This window comes from Nuphar pumila, unplaced genomic scaffold, assembly GCF_984573655.1.
Source record: "Nuphar pumila unplaced genomic scaffold, dmNupPumi1.hap1.1 HAP1_SCAFFOLD_157, whole genome shotgun sequence".
NCBI classification, from domain to species: Eukaryota; Viridiplantae; Streptophyta; class Magnoliopsida; order Nymphaeales; family Nymphaeaceae; genus Nuphar; species Nuphar pumila.
Genome location: NW_028323192.1, coordinates 27,810 through 51,452, shown reverse-complemented (window position 1 = coordinate 51,452; position 23,643 = coordinate 27,810). Strand labels below are relative to the sequence as shown.

General features: G+C 51.3%; 2 protein-coding genes across 2 annotated transcripts; one reads left to right on the top strand and one right to left on the bottom strand.

The window, feature by feature from the left end:
* The first annotated feature begins 719 nt into the window (after positions 1-719).
* LOC149810983 (arginine biosynthesis bifunctional protein ArgJ, chloroplastic-like) lies at positions 720-7,781 on the top strand. Its single transcript, XM_089994044.1, has 9 exons — positions 720-906; positions 1,660-1,769; positions 2,207-2,489; positions 3,469-3,632; positions 4,145-4,394; positions 4,966-5,162; positions 5,822-5,959; positions 6,802-6,994; positions 7,543-7,781. Exons 1-9 carry the CDS (start codon positions 720-722, stop codon positions 7,779-7,781), a joined length of 1,761 nt encoding a protein of 586 aa, XP_089850170.1.
* Positions 7,782-10,735: 2,954 nt separating this feature from the next.
* On the bottom strand, positions 10,736-11,149 carry LOC149810982 (mitochondrial metalloendopeptidase OMA1-like). Its single transcript, XM_089994043.1, has one exon. It carries the CDS (start codon positions 11,147-11,149, stop codon positions 10,736-10,738), a length of 414 nt encoding a protein of 137 aa, XP_089850169.1.
* Positions 11,150-23,643: the final 12,494 nt, after the last annotated feature.

The following is a 23,643-nucleotide window of genomic DNA, read 5'->3' as shown; positions in this document are numbered from 1 at the left end:
CGACCGTGTTTCACGGTCACAACTGGCATGTCAAACCATTACCGAAGTTATACAAAGCTGTTCGGCAGAAAGTGAGTGCTTTGCTGCTGGTCAGAGGTCTACAGAACCAGGCACACTGTTCAGATTAGGCATGCTAAGATTGACACGCCTGCCTGTTAAGGATTTCTGGTTGCTTCTGTGTGATTGCCCTTTTGCATGTCTTTTGGTGCTGCGTGAATTTGGCGTCTTGCGCAGATGTAGCTTGCTACGCGGCAGGTCGGATAGTGCTGTGAAAATTAAACACACATGGAGTCAAGCTGCATGTGTCTTGCCTAGAGGTTGGCTGCCAGTCGAAATCCTAGATTGCAAGCACTTTCATGGTGTTCCTGCACCTGCAATTGGGCACGATGCGCGAGCCAGAATTGTTACAGGTAGGCGTGTAATCGATATGTTTGTTCACGCAAACTTTGAAGTTGCACAGCTGCAAGCATCAACGTCGTACAACTGCACCATTCCCATAGAGGCCACGGTGTTCGCGTAGAAATGTACCAGTACAGAAGTGAAGCTTTCAAAAGATGCAGTACATGCACATCAGTGATACACCATAGAGCACTACAGAAGTGCAGTATCCCACGTTACATTACAGTTTGATCATGTGGGTTGTCTGGTCTGTGTAGAGTTTGCGTGGGCTGCAAACCATTTATAGAACAGATCTGTTCATTGACGGAAGAGTGACCAACATGGGGGGCTCAGCACATCGCCAGGCAGCGCAGTTCGCTGGTGCAGTTACCTGCAAATGCATGAATTTTGGTATCGAACCGTATTCTCCGAAGCACTCAGGGTGCTCATGCAGTCCTTTGGCCGCAGCCGAGCCCTCAGCTGCAGGCATCCTTTGCGTCTCCATCGTGGGGCCAACAATCGAAACAGGCAATTCCCGAACGCATCTCGGGGCCGCTTGTGCAGTAGCATCTTTGACTTGATAGACGCATTCCCGATCAAATTCATGTCCATGCAAGGATTTAAGGATTTGTCCGCACACGCGCGCAGGTTTGCGGTGTTACGATATGGAGTTGGTTGCGTGCAGGCCCGCAACTGTAGATAGTTCCCGGCAACACAGGGCCGGCAACCGACAATGAATGAACATCGACAATTTGTAAATATGTCCAATCTTAACACCTGGATGGGCGCATATAGAAATACCGTACTACATGCGTGAACAGTCCAGCTAATTTCCTGTTTCGTTCGCTTCATGAAAAGTTTTCCCTGTCGAAACCAAACGCCGTCCCTGAGCTCTGACTGTTCAAAACCTCTAGCGTTTACCTGCACGCCAACAATATGATAGCACAGTTTTCCTTTGCATCATCGAGCGCTGGAGTCCGCCAGCAAGGTACGTGATCGTTTGGTAGTCTGCGCCTGGCTCACTGCCTGCTCGCCAGATCAATCGCCTATGATCTAGAGCACCGAATTTTGAAGATGTATTAACGTCATGGAACTCTCACGTATATTTTGGCATGTGACCTATGGTCGTCAGCTCACGAATTGCCAATGTCGTCATGAACGTCCGAAGATGCCATGGAGACTCATGATCCAAGCACTTGGCTTGTCGGACGGATATTTCATGCATATATCAATGTCCTACCTCGCTTATTTTGTCGTTTCGGTGGTGCTTGCTGCTTCCAGGCAATATGCTGCAGGGCTGCGTAGGGTTCGCGCTCTGGCTCGAGCACATTGGAGTGCAAGTAGCCCAGCACGGGCATGGGGTCGACCAGATTCAGAATGAAAACCACATCGTATGCGATCGTTTCCTTTTTTCCTTGTGGTACACAGGGAATGCATTCCCTCGGCCTCCTAGGGTTTCGGTCGTTGCTCGCAAGCACTTTGGTCTCCTGGAATAATACTCGGTGACTGATGTGCTTTTCTCGTGTGGATGCACACCAGGGATTCGAAGGTGCCACTACAGGACGTCTTTGGCGCTGACGCGGGCCCACGCAGCGACAACACGAGCCGGTGTCGCCTTGTCGCGCACACAGCAACCCACGTGAGGGCCCCTTCAGGGCCACGCATTTTTGTGGGACGAAGAGCGTCGATATCAAATAGGTTTACCCTTCGAGTTTGATTGCATAACTTTGCTGTCTTCGCATGCTCATGCCACACGTGCTGCAGCTCGTCCATAAACCGTGCGCTTGCAGGCGTTGAAACACCACGTTGCTCCGTGTGTAACACACAGAGCAACGTGGTGTTTGCGACGCTTCCACGGCCGAATCTAGCCACTAAACCGTGGTTACAGCCGCTGTTACCTTGCTGTCTTGACGCCGATCTGCTGGGCAAGCTTGCAGGAAAAACGCAGAGGGTATGTCCAGGACGACGTGGGCGCGTGCCTGCGAGGGTGCAGGCCATAGGGTTTGACGCTGCCAGCTTTGAGCTTGGAGCCGCGCCGTTGCTGATTCCCTCTGGTGACTGGGTTGAAGTGGAGGGGAGTGTCTGCGCACCAAAGGGGTTCAAAGCCGGTGGTGCGATTCAACCATTCACGCTGCTGCATGCTGAGTGGTCACTGCTTCGCCAGGCTGTTTGCTTTCTGGGTCTGTGTCCCTGAAAATGCATGGTTATATGGGGCAGAAACGAGGGTTGGGTTGGCCATTCTGGCGAAGCACTGGAGTGAGTACTGTTAGCGACTGAAGGAGAGGCGCAATAAGGTCATGATCTACATGGCTGTCCAGATATCTATACACAGCGACGATCCCATGACCCACGCGATCTCTTGCCAGCCCTTGAGAAACCCTTGCCACACCAACTGCCGTCCTGTCAACGTCATCAACAGCTTTTGTAGAGAACAAGACACCCACCGCAAGCGTCGCCCGGAGACGCCATTGGAAAGGCCACTACTGTGTCAGGCATCATGACCCGCAAATTACAGGGTCTGGCATAACGCTGTCCGCTAGCGCATTCTGCGTTCTCCATAACATTCTCCATAGCCATGCGTATGTGTGTGATGGTTGCGCACACATCACAAACATTGGCATGACATGCACACAGTGGTTCACCAGAATGGGGTTTGACCCCCCTTTCTGTCCCCCAGATTCATGTATAAGCAGCCGTCTGAACCAAAGAATCCCTCTGTCTGGCGAAACACTGCATGCGCACAAGCGAAAGTTGATGAGGACCTCACCACGCCATGCCAGCGTATTCGGGTCTCGAAATGGGGGCTCTGAAATCGGCAAGCAGCGGACCCAGCTTCCCTTGGTAGTGCTATACCAAAGCTACCCTAGCTGCCCATTCTGTTGGATCAGCGCCCATACAATCCGATAACAAACCTCGTCGCCTGTTTTTGATAGCAAACAGGCATATTTCTTGGTTTTGTCAATAACGAGCTTTTGTATTGGTTCTGATTCTGACGAAAGCCATGTCGTCCTCGCGAAAGGAGCAAAACCCATGCGTGCAACGACTGTGTGAGGCGTTCGAGCTTCTGCAAGGCGGGCTGAGCGTATGCAGGCATGTACGCCGGACTGCGAGCCAGGGGTGAGAAGGCAGATCTATGCTTGGTGGCATGCGACAAGGGCGCAACGGCCGCAGGGGCATTCACCCTCAATGTGATGTGTGCCGCTCCCGTAACGGTGTGCAAGGAGGTGCTGGCAGGGAAAAAGCCGATCAAAGCTGTGTGTTCCAAACGCCAAGAGCACACACACTCTTTCCTTTTTTCTTTGATGTTCTGTCCTCTTTACCGCTTCTTGGCATGATGATGTATGTTTTAAAACACTGCCGCATCCACATGGACATTGGCAACTGCAAGAACCACTTGGAAATCAGCCAGCTAAACCAGGAACCAACGATCCTTCCATGATTCCTCAGCCAAGTTACAGTTCTATTACGACCAGATCCAAGACGGTTCAAAGCGCAGTGCTAACACACGCGGGGCTAGCGAACGCCGCAACAGGGTACGTGGGTATGCAAGCGCGCACATGGCGCCGTGCCTCGAGTCATTTGACGATAGATTTCAGATGCTACAACTACAGCATAAAGTTTTTATTCCGTTTTAACAGACATCTTGAGAAGGCGAATGCCACTCTGAAGTTCACTGCGACGGCATCTCACAAGACGGGGGCAACGCGTGATCCCCGATTGATCTACTTATTTATTTATTTATTGATCTCGCCGATGCAAAGCGCAGGTGCTAACAAACGCGGGACAAGCGAACGCCGCAACGGGGGACGTAGGCATGCAAGACGCGCGTGAAACGCTCGCCGCGCTCGCCGAGAGCATGGGCTGTGACCCCTCTGAGATCCTCATCATGTCCACCGGAGTCATCGGCCGCCGCATCAAGCTCGAACCGCTCAAGGCCGCCCTCCCCGCTCTCATCTCCAGCCTTGGCACTTCTACCGCTGATGCAAATCGTGCCGCCGTTGCTATTACCACCACCGGTTCGCTCTCCCCCCCGGACGGGCACCGTTGATGATGATCTATGTGATGTAATGATGTAATGATGTAATGATGTAATGACAGGCTTGCTTGTTCCGACCGCTGACATTCAATGAGCTGTATCACATCGAATGTGTTGTCTGTGTTGCCTGTCGACTATTCAGATCAATTCACACCGGACTGGACCCAGTCATGTGCGTGATATCACCATTATGTGCTCACACACATCATACCATCCGACCGGTATGTTTTCGTCATCACTGATAGCTTTGTTTTGCCCTTCGGTGTCGTGCTTGCGTGAGACGAGGGCATGAGCGGGTGTGCCTGATAGCTCTCGATGCTGGGCACCCCGTCGCACAATCCGCGCCGCGTTCTGACATCACATGAGCACGCAAGAGGCCTTGAAAGATGGAAAGATTGGCGAACCTTTCAAGGTCGTAGGGTAGTGCAGCGACCCCCCCCCCCTTGCCCCGCCTGGGCTGACTTACATGTGCAGCGATGCTGCCCCCGCCCCGCGCCCCGCCTGGGCTGACTTACATGCGGAGTGACAGGATGTATCGGTGATGCATGCAGATCTGGTGTCCAAGAGCTGCGCGCTGCAGTTTGATCTGGACGGCACCAAGGTGACGCTGGGGGGCATCAGCAAGGGGTCGGGCATGATTCACCCCAACATGGCCACCATGCTCGCGCTGCTCACCTGCGATGCTGCCGTAGCGCAAGACGTCTGGTCCGCCATGCTCTCGCGCGCCGTTGACCGCTCCTTCAACGCCGTGCGCTTTCTTTCCTCCCTTGTTTCGTCCCTGTTCTGCTGGCTTTAGACTCGTTGAGTTCTGCCGTTGCGGCTTCTGCGCGCCATGCTCTCACGCGCCATCACCGTCATTTAACTGCCCCCTACGGGTCCCTTACAACTTCCCTCAAGACCTCACCGTCAGATGCCTGTCGACGGCTGATGCGATGGTTTGTGGCGAGAATCGCACCATTGTGTGCATCACGTCCAGAGCTGTTTGCTCAAACCGTGGTAACTAGTCTGCCGAAAATGGGAAATCGTGGCAAATGCCGATCTAGAAACTCTAGTAGGTGTATGGCATCCACCATGATCGGTGCCACCGTCAAAGGTTGGGTTTCGATGTAATTTAGACCGAGTGTTTAGTATACCCTACGACCTGCGAAGATTCGCCAGCAGCGCTTCTTTCAAGGCTTCCTGTGTGCTCGTGTGATGTCAGAATGCGACGCGGATTGTGCGAGGGGTTGCCCAGCATTGAGAGCTATCAGGCACACCCACGCATGCTCCTCTGTCTCACAGAACGGCACCAAAGGGAAAGACAAAGCATGTAGCGACAGCAATGACATTGTTGTATGGGTAGGTCGTTTCTGATGCTGTGCAGATCGCCATCGATGGCGACACATGAACAAATGTTGCCGTGCGCAGATCACTGTTGATGGAGACACGTCAACGAACGACACGGTGCTGGCGCTGGCCTCCGGAGCTGCCGGAAACGCGCTCATCACCGATGCTGCTTCTCCTGCCGCTCTCAAGCTGGAGGCAGCCCTCACTGCCACGCTGCAGGTACGCTCACGCCGATCTCATTTGCACCTGGCAAGTCCTCTTTCTAGACAGATTATGATGATGATGAGATCTGAGTCGCGAGTGCTGGGTGCTGCGATGTTATCAAGGATAAATTTGTCACCAATGCGCTACGGGAACACAGCATCGGCCTATGTAGGGGCAACGCTATTATCTACCGGGGTTCTCTTCAAGTTTTTAGCTCGTGCGAGCGGCCGCGCATTTAAAATTATGACAGCCTTGCTTGTTCCGACCGCTGACGTTCAATGAGCTGTATTGCTTTGAATGTGCTGTCTTTGTTGCTTGACCATTTCCTGCCATTACCTATGTGATGTAATGATGGTATATATTTTTTGGCAAAACTTCTGCATCCACATGGACGTTGGCAACTCCAAGGACTACTTGTGGTTATTATATGAAGTGCTTTGATGTTGCAGAATTGGCAAAAGTGCATACAGGGCATGGCCAAGAGTCAGTGTCTTTCCGTTAGGACATGTCCCCTTCTCGTGTGTGGCTCAGTCTCTGAGACTCAGAGTCACACTTGAACATGTCCCATTCTCTTGTGCGACTCAGACTCTAAGAACCATGCGGCAACCGTATCTATCTGTTCTCGAGGTCAGACGATGTTGTCCGATGTCGAAGTCGTATTCATGGAGGGGGGGGGGCTCAATTACTCATGCTGCAGGTACGTGGTTGGGCCTGCTTTAGGCCACTTCCACCAGTGTTTTTTCCGGCCCTCCTGGGTTGCCGGATCCAGAAGCTCGAAAATGCGTTAAATTTGGGACCAAAATGCGGGTCGAAAACTATTCTGGCGAAGCACTGACGTATGCGGCAGTGATATGCAGGGCATGGCCAAGGCAATCGCTTGGGACGGAGAAGGTGCCACCTGCCTGTTGGAGGTGACGTGCGTGGGAGCGGCAAGCGAGGCGGACGCCCGCACCGTTGCCAAGTCAGTGGCGGCATCGTCACTCGCCAAGGCGGCGTTCTTCGGGCATGACCCCAACTGGGGCCGGATCGCCTGCGCTGCCGGATACTCAGGTGCGCTCTAGTCCGTGCCCTCATGAATGATAGAGTTGGTTTCCTAACAACCGGAGCAAGGTTTCTCCTATCAAGGAGCACGGGGTCATCTTCCCCGGAGAGCGACTGACAATGAACCTCATACCATAACATCCACACACCATCCCAAATAGCTTCATGTGACAGCCATCACGGCGTTTGTCCTCGTGCCTCTGAGGAGGATGCTGTGTTCAGTGCTTGCTGTTGCTTCGAGACATCCTCGATGATTTGTGTGAGCAGCAAAGAGCAGTCACAAACCTGACAGAAAACATCCAGCAACTTGCATGCGGATCGCTCTACCTCAGCCTCTGAACGCCCAGCAGAACACCAAGTCGCGTTCCGGCCACCAGAGTTAACATTCTGATCTGCGTGTGTAAACGTGGCGCCCGAACAATTGTTGAATGATTTTCCTGCAGTCAACGCATCCGAGCAAGGCGAACCCCTCACAGAACTACATGTTTCATGAGATATGTATCATGTTTATTTAGCGATTCATGGGATACGTGCGAACGTATGATTTTGTGGTGCAGGGGCCGCATTCAAGCAAGAAAATTTGGGCGTCAAGCTTGGCCCATACGTGTTGATGAAGAACGGGCAGCCCCTGGAATTTGACGCGGCTGCTGCGTCCAAGTACTTGAAAGATACGTGTGCTGTGCATGGGACTGTGGAGGTCGAAGTTGACATTGGGGCGGGCCAAGCCTCCGGCGTTGCATGGGGATGCGACCTATCGTATGACTATGTCAAGATTAACGCTGAGTACAGCACTTGAGCTGCCGGACGCACCACTGTGCAGAGTTCTGAAACGTCCCTGGATAGGTATCTCGAGATAGGTCATGTGCCACAACGTGCCTCACATGAGTGCGTAGTCACGGACCCGCATGTACAAGCCTGTCCATCGCCGATAGTATCAGATCTCGTTGAGACCTCTACGAGTCAACTGCGGGACGTACGCTTATGGCTACACGCTGTTCTCATATGATCCATTCTGATAACCCTTTTCAGTGCATACAACGCTTGTGGCAACAACACCGGTGTCTGGTTCGACACCGTCGAGTGTACGCACCACCGCTCACGGCAATAATTTTCCCGTTACGGGATCCCGTTATTAGCACGACTGGTGTGCTTCTCTGTCCTACACGACAGAGCAGCATAACAGTCGTGCCAATAACGGGATTCCCATAACGGGAAAGATATTGCCATGAGCGGTGTTTACACTCGACGGTGTCAAACCAGACACTGGTAGCAACACGTTGCTACATGGTTGCTTCCACATGACATTTATTTGCTTTACACTATCGGACTACTGTACATGCATTGCTGCTCCTTTGTGCGTCTCACATACGGCTCTTTTAACTCCTGATTGCCTGTGATGGACGCGCGTGCAAGGCAAACGACGATGAATACATTGCGATTTGGCTATTTTGGACACATTTGAGCTGCGTACGGAGTTGATCCGCTTTTCTTGTGTCCGGACTGGACCTGCCTGTGCCGCAGCACGCTGTAGCCCTACAGGTGTGCTTGTCGGGGTTGGTCTGATGTGTTAATGCCTGTTTTAATGCCTGTTTCAGACTCTCTGCCAGATATCGTGCCGCTCGTGTGTATCAGTATTTTGCCGTCACGCTGTACTAAGCACAATGCGCATGTCATGCAAGAAAGATACGCAGGAGCATTGGCAATAACAGCCAGATGACATTGGAACTTCACCTCCTGACAAGTGCTGTTGATGTGTACATCAATGTGTAACAAAGCAAACGTGCCACAGTGCATTGAGAAACTTGCGGAACGATGCACTGCCGTTGGAACCAGCCGTGTCAGATGCCATAGAACTGCAAAGATACCCCCCCCTGCAATTTCCTGGTCGGTCCTCACAAAGGCCACCCATTTCTGAGCCCTAGCATCTAGTGGAGGACAAGCACAGCTTTCCTGAGACCGGACTCTCCGCTGCGGATGTCAAGTTGCACTGTGCATAACGTCACACTTGGCGTCACTGAGAATTGTTTAAGATTCCACCGATGGCTGAGCGAGATTCAACTGCCTTGATGCACGCGCACCGCTTTGTTTGTGAGCTCTTGGTGTTTCTTTGCCACTGCGTATTCATGCCACTGAACGGCAATGGACACAGCATGTGTCTGAGAATGTCTGAAATGAGCTCTGAGATGCATGGTCGCCTCATTTGTCAGCATCGCTGCTTGCTACCCGCTGCAAGGGATCCAGCATCCAACCGGTTTGCAAAATTTTCATTTCACCCGAGAAGCCATCACGCAATTGCCAGTTCTTGCACATGGCTGTATATGCATGGCATTTGGCTTGTCTCAGTGCAGCAGTGAGCGCATTCGTCATGTCCGTCACCGGAGTGTGTCAACAAAGGCGTCTTGAAGACTTCCACAACCAGAGAGCTCGTACGTGCTCCGAATCGTCGGCAACTTATCCTGAATACCACACAATCACTGTTCATGGCCCTCGTGCAAGGGACACTCCCAACCAAAGCAGAAAAGAGCTCATGCCACGCCCACGTGCAGTGCTCCGCCAGATTGGGTTTTGACCCCAGAGTATCCCTAAAATCCATGCATTTTGTCCCATAAATAACGCGGTCTGGTGAAGCGCTTTCCAAATGTGCGATCCGTTGGACTGTTGCGATGAGCCAAATGCAGTGAGCCGGCGGTACTCATGCCTGAGTCACCGGACGACAGTAGTTCGAGTCATGGCATAGGCCATGCCGCTTGCGCTCTCATCTACGAACAGCATATGATGCTCACTCACATTCGCAGAGACGAATCTGATGACGGCGATGTACCTTCTTACAACATAACCGAATCACACAGACATTGGCGACTCAAAGTATACATGGAAAACAACACTATCATCACCGCCGACCTGAAATGCATCGAGGCAAAGAAGATGACACGCGCATCTTGCAAAGGGATGAAGTCAATCTAACAACAACCACCTTGGCTATGTGGCCTCAGAACCGCATTCACAGCTACATATTTACATGGCAGGCGACAATGGTATGCTTGCTTGCCGCGCATCGCATCGAGCCCTTTGGATCGATGGTTCGACGTCAGATGGCAGCAGTGCTGGAGGGTGGCTATTGTCCCGCCATCTGAGGAGACCAACGAAAGTCCTGAACTTTGACAGAATCGCTCAGCAATCGGTGTAAGGCTTACCGCGGATACCAACCCCACGACTTTTTCAAAGGGTTTAGGCCAAAACTCCCTCCCGCCTGGGAGTTTTTCCTTCCTCAACGACGCTCTGTCTCTGCGCTTTGACAAGGACGGCTGGTAGAGCATGGTTCTACCATACTCTGCTTCCCGCACAACCTCATGGCCCTGCCAGTGTATGTTGTGCCTGTTCTCATTAACCCCGCCTGAGCATGGCAGTTCTGTGTTGTGCAGGCCGCTTTTTCTTTTGATTTCAAATGCGATCTAATGTTTCATCAAGTGATTGGATAGCGTTGTCTCCAATCTGGGTAATCAAATGTATGTGTTTGGTACGGGGATAGTTCAGTTGACGACTGAAAGCTGAACAACTGAGTGCACATTTTAGTCGTGCACAACACTAAGCCTTAGTATTGATGGGAGCGATAGCACTGATTCCCAAGTAGATCTTGGAGCTGCCGATGTCCATGAACGATAGCACTGATTCCCAAGTAGTTCTCGGAGCTGCCGATGTCTCTGTGGATCCGGTAGTGTTGTAAACAGATACATCATCATCGCCACATCATCATGTGGCGATAGACAGCTCCTCAACAGGGCGTACCTGTAGGACTTTGACTCGCTCGGAGCTGAGGGGGTGAGTCCGGCAGACAGTCGCTTGCTGCTGGCCGGAAGCCTTCTCCAGGGCATCGAGCATCTCAAATACAGAGATCATTGCTTCGGGACGGTAGCAAGCACGCGCCATGAGCTCCAGCCCTATCGCATCAGCCTCCGTTTCGTTTCGCCGGGAGTGCGGCAACGTCAGTAGCAGGCTCGTCATGCCGAATGGGAGGTGAATCCCAAGCATGAGGCTCGCTGTGATTCGCAGCAGCCCCACTATGGAGCCCTCGGTAACTTGCTCTGCAGTGTGCCGCGCCACGATGTGGCCTATCTCGTGCGAGAGCACTGCCGCTAGCTCGTCTTTGGACTTTAGCCTATCCATCAAACCTGCGCAACAAATCATGGCGCTTTGTTGGCATCAGCTTGCCTTTGAGGCGGAGTTGCCTCTATAGGCTCCATTGCATTGCATTGAAAACAAATTGAACATTCAAAAGTTGAATTGAGTTAGATTGACACGATTGGACGCAGATACATTAGCATTCTTCTATGGTTCATCACGCAAGATACCCCGCATCAACAGCAGCTTCCAAATGTCGACGAAACGATGATCCACACAAGATTGATCCACACTTGGGCGAGCTCTGCAAGAGTGGTGAAACTGGTGGAGGCCACGGCACAGTGCTCGCCTGCATGGATTTCGACCCCCATTTGTCACGGAACTTCACATATTGTTTGTGTATCTGGAACCGAAATGTCAGAGGGTCTGGCGGAAAGTGGACCCACGTTTATTGAGATTCTTCTCATTAAACAAAACAAATTAATCGGGAACCACGCCATGTCCCAATGGTGGCACACCCAGACACCAGCGTTCCAAAGTTCATGGCAATTAACACACCTGTGTACACGACCACTTTCCCTCCAGGGCACACAAACGCATTCACTTGTGGAGACTCCACAACCACAAACTCCCATTCTAAGCCTTCCAAGTGAGACTGCCTGCCACCCCCGTCTCGTTTCTCCAGCGCCCTGATGAGTCGGCGCGATATGTTTCGTACGGTGACCACGCTTGGATGATCGTTCCGCTTCAGCACTGCATCCTGCACGTTTGACTTGGGTCATGTGTTGTTGTTGCATTGACCAGGAGCTCTTGGAGTTGCCGATGTCTCCTTGGATGCGGTTGTGATGTACACAGAGATTCTCATGACGAGTATGCACAGGAGCGCAAGAACTGCAACGTGAACTGACTCGCGATCACTATGCGCTGGAACGGCTCAGGTCATCTTGGGCCAACAACTGAACCCAGCACCCAAACATTGCCATATCGTGTGTGGCACAATCTACAAATCGATTTACAATTTACAAATGTAGCGAACAAACGAAATGAGTTCCTCAAGAGCGTTGAACCCGAACAGCGCTGGTTCGACAGAGACATCTTCGCAGCCCCTCGCCAGAATGGCGCTCGACCCCCATGTCTGCCCCAGATAATCATGCAATTTCTGGGATACAGAACCACAAATGAAAACTGCCTCGCAAAACGCTGGAGGTGTGTCACTGTGACCTCGCTTGGATAACCCCCCACTTTCACCACAGCATCCTGCATGTTAGACTCCATCAAAACGGAATGAGACATGCCGACACAACCGCCAGAGTTGATGATGGGCGGCAGTGTTTCGCCAGGCAGAATGATTTTTGGGTTCACACGAAAAAACATGAATATTGGTGACATGGGGTCCGAACTCCATGCTAGCAAAACACTGATGGGTGGGACAGCCATGCCTGGTTTTGTACCTGAATGGAGGGACGCCTTCCTTGAAGGGGTGAGCAATCAAGGAGGCGGAACGCTGGACTCAGTCATTTGGTGCGTTGTTAATTCGTACATGAAACACGTTGTGACACGCAGTAGGTCAAGGGGTGCTATGAAGGTGCCTCAAAGAGGCACCTTACCCCCTGTCCCTCGAGTCGCTCGGATGGGAGCGTACTCGGGTCAAGCGGCCCAAGAAGGGACCCTAGACCCCCTCCCCCCTCCAGGTGGATACAGTAGAATAGGATAAGAATGAGGTTTGGTGGAAGTCGCGTTCCATGTTCTTGAACAGACACCCGTCACCATCACATTCTCGTCAAGCAGAGCCCTGCTTGTACGTAGCCAACAGCTGGTATAGATGGGAGTGCACTTGCTTTGATGTCTGCGAAGTTTGGAGGGGTGGAAAGTGATGTGCATGTACTCATTGTGGAATGCAATCAGGGACCCCTTGCCTCCAAGAAGCTCCGAGCTTGTGAATATTGTTGACAGCACTCCATGGGGTATTACAATTTATCTTGCCAAATGATGAGCGAGAAACGGTATCGTGGAAAGTTCACCTCTTTGATTGAGTTGAATGTTTGCGCCCCAAGGCTCCTCTCCCAATCCGCGGAGATGAGGATACTATGCTTGCGATTCGTGAAAGGAACTTCCTCTAACGAGTAAAGGTAGCTCCCACATAGCACCACGCAAGCTCCTGCAGCCGCTTGAGGTCCTCGATCGCCCAGGAGGTCCCCCCAGGACTGCTGCTTGGCGAATCGTTCATAACCCCTGCGCTCATGCCTGCCTAACCACGGGCTAACTGCATGTTATCTAATAAAGTACAAAGTGCCATTGTCGTTTGTTCAAAGTAAAAGTACGTTGAGCGCGATGAGACTTTTGCGTTCAGAGGCCAGGGTTTGAGATAGGGTTTCGGACAGCATACCGCGTGTCGGTATGCTGGCTCCTGATGGCTAGATGCGGCTGCTTCCCCACACCAAATCCAATCAGTAAACTATGTTTCAATGCAGCTGCACCTTGGGTGAAACGCCTAAACATTTGTGTGGACCTCCTCGAAACTAGCCTTCAAGTCAGTAACTGCCTCCAAACAGCAAGACAAATCTGCACAATTGTATCACGTATGAGGCAAAGGCCCGTTAGTTTATAAATGATGATATTATATAGCCGTCATAATGGCATACGAGGTAGAAAACTTGACATGCGCAAGCAGAATGTTCTGTTTACCAGACAAGTGTTCAAATATACCCTGACTCGGCCAAGACGTTCTTCGAGGAAGTTCGCTATTATCATCATACCTAATGTGTCCACTGATCAGTGATTTCCCAATTACTGCGGTTTTTGGCGCATTCGCTGTTCAAATCGAATAGTTTTCTGCGACCCTATTGAGGGTCGTGTCGCAGCACATGGTTGTTGTGTTGATGGAAGGCTATACTACATAACATTGATTACTAGCGGCATCCTTGCACCTACAGACGGAGGAAGTGCAGCGGCGCTGCCCTTGTGCACTGATGTGCAGCCACTGTCAGGGTTCCGACCATGTAACACCGCAAGTGTATGGCCATGCAGGCATATGCGGAAAGGTTGCGAAGATCGCATGATGCCATACATTCTCGCAAAAATAAACGGCTGTTTGCCAAACCAGGGAGTGTGGATCATGGGGATTATCAGCGATAGTCGAAGCTCCGAACAAACCAACCTGGGCCAAGTGTTGGGGGTGTGTGGCCCACGCGACTCTGACACAGGACTTGCTTGGGACGCGCTTAGGCCATGTTCTACTGGATGTAAAGCTTCAATACTACCTCACGACTCCAAAAACCTGGTTTGCATAAGAAAGGGGACAGGTGATCATAGGGCGTTAGACGCGTGTTACTGTTAAGCGCTTCCCGAGATATGCATCAACATTCTGATGTTTCCCAGACGAGTCTTGCGATGTAGTATCTCCATGCAGGAGTTTGTGGTGACGTCCGCGGCCGTAGTTCACCAGACTGTCCGTCGCCATACAATTCCGAGCCATGGTCGACATGTTCAGCCAAGGTAGAAGAGGAAATGGATTTCACATTTATTTATACGTCGTTTTCCTGCTTATTTGGCCTGAAGCTGTCATTTTGGGGTCAGCATCCCTCCTCGCCAACGCGCTCAAACCACATAGCAAGATGGCTGCCTCCCTTGACCACAGCATCCCAAAACCGGAGGCTCTGTCCATGACAGATCAGCAGGAAGGAAGACCAAATGCAACTCAAATCTACCAAAATCCGTTCGTGAGCTTGAGCTATGGGGTCGATGGTCAGCCGATGTCCTTCCGTGTTCCCAACTCGAATCGCGGCTACCCAACCTCGCGAGACGTCAGCCCAACCTCCCGAGATGACATGCTTCCAGAATCCAGGTACCCGCAATCGTTCTGAAAATAATCCAAAACAATTCATGCAAGACTGTAAAATAATGGTGTCCTTTTGCGCCATTTCAACTCACAACCCTGGCTAAATACCGACGATGCAAATGTGCTACACATGCTTGTGGTACCGGCGCAAATACTCATGGTGCACAACGTGTATCATGCTTTCAATTGTTTACTATATACCAACCTAGTAGCACCATACATGCCAGGAAGGGTTGATCTCATACGACTTGCCTTAGAGACACAGGGTGAAGCGACAGTTTCTGGATTCACATGGAATTCGACCGCCTGTCGCAGTCTTTGAGGTCCCTCAAAGTGGCACGACATGCTAAATGTGACTGGGATGCGCCGCCTTCTTTGGGCTGGCGTAGTCATATCATTTCATTTCACTTGATGTTGCCATGCTGCGGTGTGCATACCCATCAGATGTACACAATGTCGTCTCGGCCATTGTCGACACCGCCTGTGTTGGGCTGGCGCAGTTTTTCTAGACAATGTGTTCAGTGTATAGTTCTGTCTGATTGGTATGCACCCCGCAGCATGGCGTTGTCAAGTTTTCAGTAGCATGTATTCAAGACTGTCCTCAAGCAGTACTCCTATAGCTACCTGCTGAACAACGCCCCATAACTATGGGGCGCGAACGTTTCAATGTATTGCAGGTACAGCAGCCTCGGAAAGGTCAGTCCATTCAGAGGCTGGTTCATGGAGCCCGATGTGTTTCACGATGCCGCGAAGCATCGAGCCTACAAAGGTGCGGACAGGGGCCACATCGGTGATGTGATTGTTCTTTGCTGGCGTCGCTTATGTTGCTGTCTGGGATCAGCTTCTGCAATTGCAACCTCAGCCGCGCAGGCACCATACAGAAAAAAGAGACATGCCAGCCGAAAGAAGGCGGCGTTGACAACGGGCGAGACAACCAAAGCGCAGGCACCATACCCTTGGTGACCTTGTATATGTACCTGGCACTCCACCTGTCGCTCATTGCTTTGGTGCCCTTCCACCGGTGTATCTAGCCTCTTGCTTAAGACCGTTGGGCACAGTCGAACCGGCAGTCGTACATGTAACTCCCTCAACGCATACCCCAGGTAGTCCTTTCATCATACAGTATGAAGCTACTGAGATGCTGGGAGAAGCCCGGTGTAGTTGCCTATCAATATGGATGTTCTGCCCTCGCTTTGCTCCGCAACTCCTTCAGCGCGAGACATGCAGTGTGTTCCAGCTGGAGGTGTCGTTGCCCATATTGTGGAGGGCGGCAACTCCTGATTCGCGCTGCTTACATGACTGCATCACACCGCACCCCCCCCGCAGCTTGGTGGCAGGCATACACTGCAACTCATTCCCTCAATTCATTTCTTTGCCATTCCTCAACCCGAACTGAGCAGGCATACCATGCAACTCAATTCCTCAGCTGAAACTGAATTTTATGCAATTCTGCACTGATTCCCAAGTAGTTCTTTGTGTTGCCAATGTCCATGTGGCTGCGTCAGTGATGTGAAAGGTACGTCATCTAGCTCCTCCGCTTAGGTTGAATGTAATTCTGTGTGGCATCACCTGCTTCAACCTCAACCACTCAGGTACCTTTGCGTACGGCTCTGTTTACGTAGCGCCACGATGGCACTGCAGACATTTGTGATGCGCTGCTCAATGGTACATGGCGAAACATGCGTGAACATGATCCCAAGGAAAAAGTACAACGCATCAATTGGTTATCACGCCACCCCTCGTTGACGAGGGGTGTGTACCCAAGGGGCTTCGGCCTCGTGGCCAGGGGTAACCTGAGTGACAGGCGGCATTTGCCGCTCAAGCAATCCTAAGTAGGACTTGGGATCGCCAATGTCGTTGGGGATGTGGTAGCGTTGCAAAAGGATACATCGTGTTTGTTGGAGTGTGACATCGCCGATGTGCTTTGCCCCGACAATCTCCCTCCGAACAAGATTGAAATACATAGAAGTTATAAATATGTGTGGATGCGACATTTCACATTTCAGTCACTCGGGTGGCAGGAGTGACGCAGACGTCAGGTCAAGTCAGTGTGTCGCCAGAACGGGGTTGAACCCCAGTTCATCCCCAAATATTTTGCGCATGCATCATTTTGCATCATGCATCTCAAGTAGATTATCACTGGCATCCCATGGCATGCATTTTTATTGGTGCTGTCTGGGAATGCACTGCATGCCTACAGCATGCATGTTCAGGCATCTGGAACCGCAAGTCCCACCGATTGGTGAAACACTAGGTCAAGTCACCTCGTCAGCCCTCATGCCCTTATTTGCAGATAGGTATGCCAAAGCGACAGCCTTGCAGGGGAGATCATCCTTGCATACTCTGTCTGGAGCATGGGCTCTTGGAGTGACATGACCATCAACATGCTGCTGGGCCTGCACCGTCATGGCTTTGGCCACTGGCTACTCGTGAACCCTACGGAGGCTGAATGCAACAACTATGCCAATGCCTTCAGTGGTACGGGATCCATTCCCAATCCTGCTGACGTTCCATCAGTTGCGTTGATGTGGTGGCCAAAACCTCCATACGTGCCGATACCCTTTGAGGATGTTTGTTGCTGACCTTCGATCGCCCAACTTCTTCGTTTTGTTTGTACTTACCGTAATTGCGCTATCTCATTGCAAGGATAGTGCCAGTTGAGCTACTCGCAGGCAAAGCCGTCTGGTTGCACCTCTCCAGTGATGATGTATCTCGAGATAGCATCGCGCGTCTCTGTGCAGTGTTTTGCCAAGCAGAGGCTCTGCCAGAGTGATTTTGGTCCATTCACCTGCAAATACATGAGCTTGGGGGACATTGGTTGGGGGACATTATCACCATTTTGGCAACAGAAAGAATAAAGAGAGAAATTTGCCAGCCCAACAAAGGCGGCGTTGACACTTTATAATCGAGCTATCGGGCCAGACAGCTAGAGCCCATTCTGGTGAAACACGATGTCGGTGCGTCGTCTCTGCACCCCCATGGAACTCTAGAGCAACTCGCGCAGCTTGAGGATTAGTGACATCAGTGCTATGTCCATGTGATGCAGCAGTGTTGCAAAAAAATACATTGTCAACATAACCTTTACCTGAAAGAAGTACCGCACTGCCGCTAAATATTTAAACGAAATTGACAAGAAATGGCCGTTTGAAAAATTATCGTCCCAACTTTCCAGAAAGTTTGGTCAAAAATTAATGATTTTTACTATATAATTTCCGGGGCTATCATCATAGAAATTCATGATTTATGGTACCTACTGCTGAATGATGTGCGGGATTCGGACAAAGTTTGAATATTAGCGTGATTGAATAGTTAGCGGCGACACGGTATGCGGTTCCGATCCTTGGTTGTGGATCGTTGCCGACTGCTGTCGCCAGCGTGCTTTTACGAATTGTCCACCAAGTTGCCATATCCCTCCCCAAAACATACAACATTCTGAGGTCTCCTGTACCTGTAGCAAAGGCTGGCGTGCTTCCATTTTGATCACCCCCCTCAGCTTTCTTCTACTGTTTGCTTCCTCTGATGACTTTGTCCCCCCTCTGTGCTGCAGGCCAAGCCGGCTGTGTGCATGTTCTCGCGCAAAACAGCTCCGCCAACCCTAACTGGGTTAGAAAGTATGCGAAGCACACTTCGGGAGTCAGGCTAATGTGGATCGTCAGGTGGACCTTTTCCATCGAACCTGCTTATCACAAATGAATAATGCCCTCGTCTACTATTGATAATGCGGAACAGACCACCGTGCTCTGAACACCTTGATAGTATTCATAATCGTAGTTGATGGGAAGGTGTATGATGTTTTGTTTCCCTGATCGTGTGACATAACATTGCAAGGCACAGTCAGACAAGGTTGCATGTACTGGTACGTTCCAACTCCCACTTGCGTTGCACTTCCCAGTGTCTCTGGATGTTCTGAATGATGTACATCAGCATCGAAAGCCCATGTTGGCTCCGAGAGCAATATTCCTGCTGTGCGTCATCCAGCCTTGCTAAGATGTCTTGAATGTAGTTCGACCTATGGTCAAGTGGTTAAACTGCCACCTTCGAATCGAGGGGTCAGGCATTTGAAACTTGGTTCGAACGCCTGACCTCCGTCGTCGCGTCTTGCGGCGCCGGGGGCATGGCGTGATCCCCGATTGATTTATTTCTCTATTATCATGGCTATCGGGCCCCGTTTGAGTGAGGACTTGCTATATCTAGCCTCATCTAGTTTGTATTCTCTACTATGTTACCGTCGCTATTTCATTATTCAGGAGTCCTCATCAGCTTATCTTCCACCCTTTCCAAGTGCGGTGATTTGCAGGATCTTGGCTGTCTATCGGCTCATCCAGGCCGGTCAAAACGTGCTGCACATGGACGTTGACGCAGTGATGGTGAACGACATCTACAAAGTCGTGAAAGCGCACCCGACGATCAACGTGTGGGCCATGCACGACTACACCGGAGACTCCGACATGAACGGTGGCATGTATTACGTACAAAACGTGAGCCCATCAGGTCCGGTCGCGTGGGCTTTCCTCCAGCCGGTTGACTGGGTGTGTGTTCTCCTTGCTTCTAGCACTAATCGTCAACATCGTAACTTAGACTGGACAATCTGAGCGGCCAAACGTTGGACAACGGACTCAGAAATATTCAGGTTTTCAAACGTGCATGTGGATGCGGTAGTGTTGCAAAAAGATACATCATCATCATTACAACGTGTTGGGTGTGATGGGGGGGTCCTAACCCCCTCCTTGCAGTACCATTGAGAGCGCACCAATGTAAAAAACTGCTGCGCACAACAAGTTGCCAAGAGCGCATTTACATGAATGCTCAGCGCACTCTCCGAAACAACAGTTTCTGCCTCTCTCAACCAGACTTTCAATAGATGACGAACATCCGGCTTACCACGAGTTGGATCTTTGATCTTTGCTTTTGGAGCATGCTCCGCATTTTGGATACATTGACGGAGGAATGCAGCATCCCCCAAAGGAGGACGCAACAAGGGAGCTTCCGGAACGTCTCCCTCATGACCATCAGGCTCAAGCCCCCGGGGAACGCCAATGGGGGACATGCCAGGATGACCGATTGATCAATGTTGTGCCTGCATGGGGGTCCGGCCCCCACTTCAGTCCCCAAAATCTATGTTTATTCAGACGTCTGGGTCCAAAGCTCATCTGCGTTGCGAAGCATTGCGATTGGCTTGACTCGCTCATCTTGTGCCTGCAGGTGACACGGTGGGTTTCAAACAGCGCATGGATGCGGGCAGCGCGATCAAAGGGTTGGGTGTTCCAAGACTTTGACCAGACGCTCCTCAACAACGCCTTCACACTCCTCCGCAACGGGCACCTGCCGATATACCGTCTGCAGCGTTTTCGCGACTCCAATGCCTCGTGCAGATTTGAGCAGCTATCCAAGCCGTATCCGGCGCCTAAGCTGTCTCAAGCCGAGCAGGACGCGAGGTGGGGCTTCACTCCCATGGATGCACCTGCCTTGTCTGAGTCATGGACGCCTGACTTGCGCTCCTTCGCCGTGCCTCCCGCCATCGCCATTGTCGGGGAGCCTTCGTATCAGCGAGTGCAACGCACCTCAATCGCAAGCACCACAAAGTATGAGGTGAGAATTGCACCTTAAATAAACAAATAAATCAATCGATTCCCATGCCATGCCTACCCCGCCGTTGACGAGCCTTGCAGCCAGTGTTCTGCCAGAATTGGGTTTGAACCCCTTTCTGTCCCCAAACTACATGTTCCATAGTCTAGACAACAACTGGTCAGACGAGGCTGTGTTGCGTGACAGAAAATATCATATAATTTCCTCGTGATCCAAAAACTAGATGAAACATATCATGAATATTGGTACCTATAGGTACCCTCAGAGCCCCTGACTTGTATTGTATTTGCTACTTGTTGTCTCAACCAAAGTACGGTATTAAAGTGCTACACTAAAGTACGGTATTTGCAGGCGTCTGGACCCAACAGTCACTCTGCCTGGCGGAACACTGCTTGCACCGGGGCACCGCTCATATTGCTGCAACGAGGGAATTCTTGTTTGCCAGCAATGACCATAGCTAGAAAAATGATAGATACGAAAAGCAATCCCGGTCCACGCGAGCAAACACAACATAACTGCTAATCTTCTTGCAATCAGCTATTTGGATTAATTGACTAATTGACATGGCTGGTGCCTTGTGCGCCTTGTCATGGTTCTGTGACATAATGTCCCGAGGTGTGCTTGGATTTGCCCTTGTTCATGTGGATGCAAGCGTGTGGTCAAAAGATACCGCATCTTCACACCGCAACAGCTCATCCACGGGGTTGAATGCTTCATGTATGAGTAACACCTTCGGGACAATATGGTAAGACAGCAGACATGATCCTCCAAACGTGTAGTTGCAGCTTTACGCGTTATCTCATCATCTCAGCTCTGCTTGTTTGCTTACCAACGCCGCCTTGTATGCATATCGGCTGGCGTATGCATTTCGTATTATCACATAATCATAACATAGATAAGCAAGAACTAGTCGGCTCAGGCCGACAGCTACCAAGTATCCGTTTCGAAACGGTACAGCACATGGAACCTCAGCGGTTGGGCCAGGCAAGCCTACTTTGCACGCCCTGCCACTGGTACGAGTCAGAACTTGTAAAGAGCGCCAATTCATCACAACGTTGCCCCTGCATAGGCCGATGCTGAGTTCCCGAAGCGTATTCAGAGCAAACTCCTCCTTGATGACAACCCCTCCAACGCTCGCTTTGTATTCATCCCTTTTGTTCATCTCAGGGCAACCTTACACATTTGTTAGCGTGGAGCTGAGAGCTGCAATGCTCGATGGTTTGTGTCGTGCAGAGCTGCCTCATCTCAAGTGCGGGAGTTCTAAGTTGCTGCATAGAGCGCATAACCGGAAGTAAGCAATTGGAGGATGAGTGTACAGACGTTGAGGAGAGTTGCCGTGCAGTTTGCAGCTCCGTCGGCGGCAAACTGGAAGAACCTGGGGGAGTGGGACCCCACGGCAAATGGCTCGCGCCATGAGACAGTAGACGTGGCCAGCCTAAGAGTTCCGCCAGAAACGTTTTCCTCGTTTTCGGTGACAGAGCTCCGCACCATCACACCGTGCATGATCCTAATTTTCACAGGCCGTCCGCATTCTGGACATATCTTTCCCACCACAAAGGTGTGTCCCCTCTCAAAACGCTCCCCCGCTGCGAAGCATTTTTTACAACCGCAATGGTCAGGCGCTTCGAAGCAGCTATGGCACAGGATTATTGCCAGCTCGTGCATGCCCGCGAACACCAGCACATCAAGACTCGTATGAGTCTTACGTGAACGACGCCCAGCCTACACAAAGACTCATCTTGACCTGGCATGTCTTCACCATGGTGTCCCGCCCTGGCGGGAAGGAGCCAGATATGACGAGCAACTGGAATGGCAAGTAGGCAGCTGTCATTAGCCGGCCCCATCACCAGTTCCGGGCTCAACTCTGAAACAGAGGCTTGGGATACTGCACCAGCGCTGGCAGTCCGTCCTGCAACCCCAACCAAAGAACTTCAAAGACTCCCTAGTAGCCCCCACTTAAGAAGGCTGTTGAGACTGACCCGACGCCGAATTGTTGCAAGAACCACATCATTACATGCGCCACATCAAGGGCTGTCAGCTCAACCCGCTCACGCAGAAAAGTGGTACCACCTAAGGCAGCAAAGGTCTGGCCAAGGCCGATTGGCAGACTTGAATTAAGGTCGTAAGGTATCCAAGTATTGGTGCACTCACTTCCAGGCAAACACCCTAAGACCATTCGTGTCAACTCGATTCTCTTCGTCTCAGAAAGCTCGCTCTGCAAGTGCTCTGAAACTGTCTGCAACTGCGCCATGCAGTCGGGTACGTCCCTCTTGCCATGTTTCACGGCGGAGGGGACATGGCTTCATTCCCAATTGATCTTTGTATTTGTTTCTGTAGGAGTCTGGAAAGCTGAGAGAGGAGATGTTGAGTCTATTGACCGTAGCACCGCCTTGGCCAGGCTACCCCGAGGAGCCGGGTAGTAAACACTTTGGCACAGAAAGACTTCTATGGGTGCGAACTTTCACGAACCGCGCTCTGCATGACGGAATCCCTCTGTAGATGACTGAACTGAGCGTATTTATGACAGGGCATTGCTATGCACCACGTTTAGCTGTTACTGATCCCTCCTGTTTTCTCGATTCATTCTCACCTTTCCAGTGTTTCAGTCGCCGATGGATGCGGCTTCACTGGTCATGATGAAGAGCAGTACTGCATCACATGAACGCTGTCAACTCCAAGTCCTCCTTGGGAATCAGTGCTACCTGTACCATCCGCTCAAGGTAAGCGTTAGATATGCTGTGTACATGATGATCAGCATGTTACTGAGGGTGAAGGCGGTGGCGATGGCGACGATCATCATTACGATCACACAGATAGGAGCAAGGACCACGGCTCAGGCCGACGAGACAATCATTCGTCCATCCACAATCGCAACAATGCAGCTCATTTTGAATGTCGGTGGTCTTGCCTTTGCGGCGATCCTCATAATGATCGATTAATCATTCCCGATCCATTGATTGATTGATTGATTGATTGATTGATCTACAATCAGTATTCAGCCTGGCGTGCAGAGTCCCCCTTGGATATTCGGGTCGTTTCTGGATGCACAGCTGGGACATCCCCCCCTTTATGACACAGGGGGGCCCTTTGCGCGGGGCTTCATCGCACACATGGT

Excerpts from the sequence above, each read along its gene's own strand:
- LOC149810983 (XM_089994044.1), top strand. The coding sequence starts at position 720 with ATGGGGGGCTCAGCACATCGCCAGGCAGCGCAGTTCGCTGGTGCAGTT. Across the intron at positions 2,490-3,468 it reads AAAGGGGTTCAAAGCCGGTG|GCATGTACGCCGGACTGCGA; the intron begins GTGCGATTCAAC and ends GAGCGTATGCAG. Across the intron at positions 3,633-4,144 it reads GGAAAAAGCCGATCAAAGCT|GTGCTAACAAACGCGGGACA; the intron begins GTGTGTTCCAAA and ends TGCAAAGCGCAG.
- LOC149810982 (XM_089994043.1), bottom strand. The coding sequence starts at position 11,149 with ATGGATAGGCTAAAGTCCAAAGACGAGCTAGCGGCAGTGCTCTCGCAC.